General features: G+C 40.8%; 1 protein-coding gene across 2 annotated transcripts in view; it reads right to left on the minus strand.

Annotated features, from left to right (window-relative positions):
• BCLAF3 (BCLAF1 and THRAP3 family member 3) overlaps window positions 1-8,555 on the minus strand; it is a 47,344-nt gene extending 38,789 nt beyond the window's left edge. For both annotated transcript variants that reach the window (XM_065901224.1, XM_065901223.1), the window contains exons 1-3: window positions 8,515-8,555; window positions 3,578-4,147; window positions 2,557-3,210 (exon numbers count right to left, since the gene is read on the minus strand). In XM_065901224.1, the coding sequence (XP_065757296.1) occupies window positions 2,557-3,210; window positions 3,578-4,147; window positions 8,515-8,555 (1,265 nt within the window). The remainder of the gene's footprint in view (window positions 1-2,556; window positions 3,211-3,577; window positions 4,148-8,514) is intronic.
• Window positions 8,556-8,968: the final 413 nt, after the last annotated feature.

Consider the following 8,968-nt stretch of genomic DNA (forward strand, 5'->3'; position numbering starts at 1 on the left):
CATATATTCATTAAATTATTTATTCTTCAAGTCTCTGAATAGAAAGGACTTACAGTGAAGCTCTTTATTACACAAGCCGTTCTACAGGTCCTTGACAGGTAATTCAAACAGGTACTGACAGGCCCCACTAATGGGTCATGAAATTCATAAAAGGACAGTTTATAAATGTATGTATTTATTTATTTGTTTACTTATTTATTTTTCTGTGGTACGCGGGCCTCTCACTGCTGTGGCCTCTCCCATTGCGGAGCACAGGCTCCGGACGCGCAGGCTCAGCGGCCATGGCTCGTGGGCCCAGCCGCTCCGCGGCATGTGGGATCTTCCCAGACCGGGGCACAGACCCGTGTCCCCTGCATCGGCAGGCAGACTCTCAACCACTGTGCCACCAGGGAAGCCCCAGTTTATAAATTTAAAACAAAAGTTACAGCAGCCTCAATTTTAGGAAGCTCATTTTGGTGACACATTATGAAGATCAAGCTTCTATTTCTCAATATCAAATTATAAAATTAACAGTGTTTAGCATCTCTAATGAGATCTACTAAAATAAAATCCTTCAAAATTGGTACTTCTAGCATTCTTTAAAAATGTTACAGCCAATTTATTAATTCTAATTTAAGTATAAAACACTTTATTAAATATTGAAAAATTCAAGATTTTTATTTTTACTTAAATTTTTTTACTTTTATTTAAAAATTCAAGATTTTTGTGATTTGATTGTATGTAATTTTACCTCAAAAGGAAAAAAACTGTAAACAAATATTAAATACTGAAATATTTAAAGGGGAATGTACTCATATCTGCATTTCACTTTGAAATGCAGCAAAAAAATAAGATGGAATGATAGATGAACAGATATGTGATTACAGAAGTAGAGTAAAATGTTAACTGTAGACTCTAGGTGGTGGGTATATAGGTATTGACTGTACAATTCTTTCAACTTTTCTGTATGTTTGAACATTTTCATAATATAATGTTGGAAAGAAAAAAAGCTTAAGGTAACATCCTTAAACTTGATGCTTACAGCAGCTTTTGTGCTCTTAAGACTAAGAACTAGTAGGAAATATAATAGCACAAAATGACTTAAGACATATTATATGAAAAAGAATACAAAATTATTAATACAACATTATGACAACCAGGTATACATAGAAAAACAACAAAAGGAGCTGTAGGGCTTCCCTGGTGGCACAGTGGTTGAGAGTCCGCCTGCCGATGCAGGGGACACGGGTTCGTGCCCCGGTCCGGGAAGATCCCACATGCCGTTGAGTGGCTGGGCCCGTGAGCCATGGTCGCTGAGCCTGCACGTCCGGAGCCTGTGCTCCGCAACGGGAGAGGCCACAACAGTGAGAGGCCCGCGTACCGCAAAAAAAAAAGGAGCTGTACTAAAATATTAATAAAATTGTCCTAGGATAGTAGGATTATGGGTGATTTCCCCCGTCCTTCTATTTGTCCGACTTTCTGTAATAGAATCATATTTGTAAATGCTTTCTGTGTACATATAAATATACATATGTATATTTTAAAATATTTGTTGCAAGTACAATGAATGTAAGAAAAATATCAGGGAGGGGGACTGCCATATCTAACTTTAAGGAAAGAAGCAAAATATATTCTGTTTAAAAAAAAAGACTGTGGGTTTACCTCCCTCACCATCACATTTTGTTCCCTCTAGTTTTTGATTCAAATACAGATATGAGTCAATGGTGAACATAAATACACCAAATCAACATGGTCCTTCACTTTTTAATTCACATACTGGTAGTGTATTAAGGTAACAAAAAGACTTAGCTGACACATCCAAGTGTCAGTGCCTTACTATTCTCAGAATCCATAAAGAGGTAATATTCATAATAGAAAAAAGCATACAATCCACTGCAGGAGAATATAACTTATTACAAAAGTAGTCATTTTTGTTAAACAATCAAGAGCTAAACCAAATGTCTTATAAATAGGCCTCTTTCTAGACTCTAGCCTAATTTCCTCTACCTCGGAGAAGCTAGTCGGTTGAGCACCACTTCTTTTGAGACAGCAGCAAGAACCACATTAAGTCGTCCACCTCCTTGAGTCACAAGGGGACATGTGAATTTGAGCCCCAGGCACGGACTTAGATAAGTCACTTCATCTCTCACTGCCTCAACCTCTTCCTCTATAAAACCAGGGTCTGCTAAGGTCCCTTCCAGGTCAAAAATTCTCTGAATTTCAGGCAACAGGCTCTGAGAAACTAAGCAAGGAACAGGTCTCCTTGAGCACCACCACCCAGCCTACCCGTGGATATAGAAAATCTGGCAGCATAAAAACATGTAAATTCATGAAGAGGAACAACTCCATAGAATGCCCTTCACCCAAAAAGCATCTTGAGATACAAACGTGGAAACGAACAGACATGATGTCACCCCATGTTACTAATCATGGGATTCATCCCCATTAGAGGGCTTTTTTGAAAAATCCAGGCAATCCCCGCCCCCCAGCTCGAACTCTAAACACATCATTAATTCTATTTTCAAAGGTTCAAATAAAGGTGGCAGAAACAGTTATAGAAAAAAACAAAGGTAATACCTGGATGTTTTCTTCACATCTACTTTAACTGTAAGTGATTTCTTCCTAAGAACGGGAGATGAAGGTTTCGAGTCAGAAAGTTTTTTACTCTTATCAAGTCGGTTATGGGAAGAATTGCTCTCTTTTCTGCCAGCCCCTTCTTTCCTTATTTTGTCCTTCCGTTTGTCATTACAGGGTCTCAAACCAACGTCGCTTTTATCTGAATGAGTGCAGGTAGTGCAGTCTTTCTTAGATGGCTTAAAAGGCTCTTTGACTTGCCCACCTTCAGTCTCTCTCCCTCTTCCAGCATTAAAGCAATCGGACTCTCTATTTACAGGGCCTTTTTGAGAACCGAATTTTCTATCTTCCTCCTTACAGTACTTCTGAGTTCTTCCATCATAAAAGTCCTGGTCCCCATCTGAGGTCTTACGATGTTTGTGGCGATAGTCACAGGATACCTTGGCTGCTGAACTGGTCTCTGGGAATTCCCTCGGAGCGTATCGAAGAGTTTGGGGTCCGAGGTTCCACTGATCTTTCTTCTCTTGGTAAGAAGGGAGAAAATGCCTGGACTTCCACTGCGGGCTCCTGGGAGGCTCTCTGTTTTCATACCTCTCCACGTCTTGAGGTCTTTTTGATGTGTGTCCATATTTTCTGAAATCACGATCCTCAGGATACCTGTGTTGACATAAAGCAGTTTACACTTGCACTAGAGAGAAGTGAGAATTTATGTGTGTGGAATGTTGGGCAACATGGCTTTAAATGCAGAGCACAGTGGCAAGTTAACCTATAATCCCTGAAGCGAACTCACAGATGCACAAGGCACTTAGGAAAATAGCATCATTTTTTTTTAATATTCTAGCCATCAACATGATTCACTCTAAAAATAAACACTTCACTACTACCAGTAGACCAAAACTACATTACAATACTTTTAATCTTTCTAGACAAAAGCTTTTCAAGGTGGTTATCTTCAACCACAAAGTAAAGAGACTTTTTTACTTGAGTCTTTATACCAAATTACCCAGGTTTAATTATCCTATACCTCGTCTGAAAAGAGCTCCTTTTCTCAAAATCTTCAGAGCCTCTTCTAAGTGACTGAGAATACTTTTCGTCTTGTATCCTCTGGTGCCTCAATTCATCTTCATGCCACTGTCCTTCGAATCTAAAAGAATCTGCTATTGACCTCAGAGGTGGTTTCCCTCCTTTTCCACTTCCTCTAACTCTGTGGTCATCAGGAAAATACCTTCCTTGCACTTTCTGGGGATAACAATTCCTCTGGTGCTCCTTGTAGAGTACACCTTCTGAGTATTTGGGCATATACTGAGGTCTTCTGTTACTATCATCCCCTCTTCCTGGTAAATATACTTGGGGAGGCTTATAAGTATAAAAATTTTCTAAAGAGTTTCTTCTTATGTTTGGGGAAGATGATCTATGTTCATAAGATCGGTAATGTAGAGTTTCACGAGAAGGAATCCTTGGTTTACTCTGTCCATGTTTCTCATTGTCCATTCTCCAAGTGACAGGTCTTTTTGGATCCTTCCTATATTCATAGCCATAATGCTCAGGTCTTTGCTTGTAGTGTTCAGAATTTCTAGGTACTGGTGATAAAGACCTATGTAAACAAATACAGAAAAGTTTAGTCCATTCAAAGACAATAGACTAAGTTTGTCTTAACATGACTTACCCGAATAAAACATTTGCTTCTCCCTGCTTCTTCCACTCAAATTAAATTCATCAATTTGCGATATGTGCATTCTAAATTGTTCACTTGGGAGTCTGATTATGCTTCTGCCTGATTCAACAAGCATACTCTTTTCATCTTAACTAATGTACCCCATGTGCATATCAAAATGAGCTGAGCACACCCATCCTGTTGGAGGAGGACCAGCTTAGGTATGCAGCAGGATCTATTTTGGAAGATTGCTGACAGCAAAGTTCTGGCAAAAGGGCCAGTCAACAAAAGCTTACATCAGGTTCAATGGTCAAGTAAGAAATAAGCAGAAGGAGGGCTAGATCCACACAAGTAAATATGTAGGAGTCTCTGGAAAACTGAACATAACCTCTGAAATTAAATTAGATTCCAAGAGTTTATGATGCACAATAAATCCAAACTCAGACCCGAAACTGACCCCACAGTTTCCCCAATTGATTGTCTATTCTCTCTACTAAGTTTATATCAAGAAGCAAAAACTACATCCTTAAACAGTAAGTGGAGAGGGTGGGAGGAAGAGGGCCTTTGCCAATGAAGCAACTGACAAAGGATTAATCTCCAAAATTTATAAGCAGCTCATGCAGCTCAATAACAAAAAAACAAACAACCCAATCCAAAAATGGGCAGAAGACCTAAATACACATTTCTCCAAAGAAGATAAACAGACTGCCAACAAACACATGAAAGAATGCTCAACATCACTAATCATTAGAGAAATGCAAATCAAAACTACAATGAGGTATCATCTCACACCAGTCAGAATGGCCATCATCAAAAAATCTGGAAACAATAAATGCTGGAGAGGGTGTGGAGAAAAGGGAACACTCTTGCACTGCTGGTGGGAATGTGAATTGGTTCAGCCACTATGGAGAACAGTATGGAGGTTCCTTAAAAAACTACAAATAGAACTACCATACGACCCAGCAATCCCACTAGTGGGCATATACCCTGAGAAAACCAAAATTCAAAAAGACTCATGTACCAAAATGTTCATTGCAGCTCTATTTACAATAGCCCGGAGATGGAAACAACCTAAGTGCCCATCATCGGATGAATGGATAAAGAAGATGTGGCACATATGTACAATGGAATATTACTCAGCCATAAAAAGAAACAAAATTGAGCTATTCGTAATGAGGTGGATAGACCTAGAGTCTGTCATACAGAGTGAAGTAAGTCAGAAAGAGAAAGACAAATACCGTATGCTAACACATATATATGGAATTTAAGAAAAAAATGTCATGAAGAACCTAGGGGTAAGACACGAATAAAGACACAGACCTACTAGAGAATGGACTTGGGGATATAGGGAGGGGGAAGGGTAAGCTGTGACAAAGCGAGAGAGAGGCATGGACATATATACCCTACCAAACATAAGGTAAATAGCTAGTGGGAAGCAGCCACATAGCACAGGGAGATCAGCTCAGTGCTCTGTGACCTGGAGGGGTGGGATAGGGAGGGTGGGAGGGAGGGAGATGCAAGAGGGAGGAGATATGGGAACATATGTATATGTATGACTGACTCACTTTGTTGTAAAGCAGAAACTAACACACCACTGTAAAGCAATTATACTCCAATAAAGATGGAAAAAAAAAAAAAAAAGACATGGACCTCATGCTTAGTCCCTCCGTAAATACTACTAACATAAATAAGTTTTCTTTCCCAGACCTGTCCCCTTCCATATAAAATGAAAGGTGTGCTGTTGAACCAGAGATTGTAACTTTGGTGAATGTGTGCTTTAATGCAGCTATAATGCTCTCCAGGGACAGCACACCCTTTCTGTAACTACCTTCTCCAATACCTCAGCATTGCCAACATGGAGCCTTTCATTCCAATTGAGGAGGAAGGCTCCTAGGAGTATCTGGGGAAACAGCCTGAGTTACCCAGACTTCAGGTTAAGAGAGAGGAGTGACACTATCTGGAACACAACAAAGTTCAAATTGGCACCTGGGGACCTTTCCTCCCATCTGACCTGTCCAATCTTCCAATTTCCTCCCTGAGGGTTTAATGTCTTCTAACCAATGAGGCAGCTACCCTTGCAGCTTTTGTTATCGCCCCCTCTGCAGCAGCTGCCACGGAGCTGGAGTAACCAGGAGCAAAAGCCTTTCCTTTTGGTGACATGTGTGGGTCCTCCCTACGAGAAATGAGGCTGATTTATCTTCCTCACGTACATACTGGGATTTATACACTGGACTTGCCAATATCTCCCTTTAGAGTCACCAGGCTAGATGTACTGGCAAGTGCATTATTTAGCTGAAGTAGAAACTCCGTCATCCAGCTGGCTGCACCTCTTCACAGGAAGAAGCAACTGGAGCCTCTGAGGACTTCCTGGAAGACTTCATCTCTTCCACTGCTAAGGAGAAAAGCTGGCAGCCAGAGGCTGAGGTCTTCCAGACTGATGAAAACCTCAATCTCTTACTTTAATCCTTACCTCACATGGAATACTGCTTTGATATTATATTTCATCTCAGGGTTCTATTGTACAGAGCCCCTTTCTTCTGAAGGAGATTGCTGGAATGGTGGCTATTATTTTTAGTTCTCCTAAAGGGACAAAAGAGACCCAAAGAGTCTGTTGGGAGACAATTCTCCTTGGATGTCTTGTGCTCTGCATGCGCCCTGAGCTTTTGTTCCAAGGCAAACTGCCTGGGAAGATGGGGATAGGGCTTCCCTAAGGGGCAGAGGGCCAATGTGCTTGCTGTCCAGGATAACAAGATAATGTCTCCTCCAAGGCAAAGGCTGGGCAGGGTTGCTTGCTGTCCCTAATGGGGCTCGGGTTCCTCAGCTATGTCAGCATCGCCCACCCTCAGGGGACTAGAGGTAAGGGGAGCACAGGAACATGAAGCTCAAGTCGCCTGCTGCATATGAGTAATAAAGGCCTTTGTCTCTGATCCAAAAGTGCCTTGTGACACACTAATGTGCTAGCTTGCAAGTCGGGTAAGATATCAGACCCTTTAAAGTTGGTGACAAAGAGTCCTGAGAAGGCATCCAGAAATCAGGCACTAAGCTTGGCAGGGTCTTTTGCGCCCCTTCACCAGAGCCTACCACAAAAGGGTGAAACAAAGTGACCTCTGTGAGGCCCTCCATGTTCAAGCCATTTGCTTCTTTGCATTCCCTTTTCTTTCTGAAGTTCCTCCCCATTACAATTTGGTCTTCTGAACTACAAAATGAAAACTGTTGAAGAAATGATTGATTAGTCATTGGAGAACCATAATGAACAAGCATCATGACCAAGCCGTATTAACATGAAAAATCTTGATCTGTCTTTTGCGTATGTAATTGTGGTCCTCTTTAAAGTTCTAAAATGTACTAGTCACTTTCACAGCTCTGCACCTTTGCTCTTGTCATCCCCTTAACTGGAATACTTTTCTTCTCTCTTTCTGCATTTAAAAATTCTACCCATCATTGAGAATTCCCTGGCAGTCCAGTGGTTAGGACTCCGCACTCTCACTGCCCAGGTTCAGTTCCTGGTCGGGGAACTAAGAGTGCACAAGCTACACGATGAGGCCAAAAAAAAGAAAAAAAAAATTCTACCCATCCTTAAATCTCATCTCTTCTTTGAAGACTTTCTTGGTATCCCTCCTTCCCCTCCACAAAAGCAGAACTATTCCCTCCCTGTGGATCCAGAATACCTTGTCCCAGTCAGTAGTAGCACAACACTTTTCCTACAGTATCATAGTTGCCTATGGTGTCAATCTGCCCAGTCAGGCTGCGTGCTTGCTGAGGCCCTGTACACAAATTTGCCTTTGTAGCCCCAGAACCTGCCTATAGCAGGTATACAGTAAAAAATGGTTAAATTGTTCCAATCTAATTATATATACTATTGATACTACCAACAAGCAAAGAGGAGAGTTGATTTATAATTGAGTTGTTCAAAATTCTATTACTCTGCCATGAAGAAGAAGACATAGCAAACTCCCAATTTCTTCAAACATATTGATTATGAAAATAATTAAACTGAATATACACTGAAGAGTTCTAAACCGCTTACTGATGCAAAATGTATAACACTCTCAAAGGTGTTTCTCAGTCTTCCTTTCTGTGGCCATTGCATTTCTTTTATTATGGATTAATTCTAGCTGCCAGCCATAATTAAAGAAAGCTGTCAGGTCCTAGAGTCTAGAAATACAAGGTCAATCACTATAAAGCAGCTACTGTGGATAACCAAGTCCACGAGCTTATTAAAATAGGTTCTTAACAATACCGGTGAATTTGAAAGTCGAAGCACATCTCAAACCCATGCTTACGCTGCTAAACTAAGGACTGCTCACCTGTGCCTCCACCTGGGGGATCTAGAGCGTGACCGTGCCATCCTTTGACATGTGAGCCACTATCCACTTTTTACACTGCAAAGAAACACAATATTAGCAAGTTTGTAGAAAGGGCCTGCAACCCGCTCTAAAAACAGTAAAGGCCACTGACAAAAAGTAATTTAAGCCCCCTGTGCCTCAGTTTCCTCATAGGACCCACCTTATTGGAATCTTGTAAGGATAATATGAATTAGATCAAGGGTCAGCAAGCTTCTTCTGTAAAGGGCCAGAGAGTAACTATTTTTGGTTTTGCAGGCCATATAAGGTCTCTATCACATTATCTTCTTCTTTTAAAAAAATGCTTAAAAAATATAAAAACCATTTGGGCCACAAAAAACAGGCCCCAAAGGGCCCCAAATGCGTTGTAGTTTCATGATCCCTGAGTTAAGTCATGAAAAGAGCTTAGAATATTGCC

Source organism: Phocoena phocoena, chromosome X (assembly GCF_963924675.1).
Source record: "Phocoena phocoena chromosome X, mPhoPho1.1, whole genome shotgun sequence".
NCBI lineage: Eukaryota > Metazoa > Chordata > Mammalia > Artiodactyla > Phocoenidae > Phocoena > Phocoena phocoena.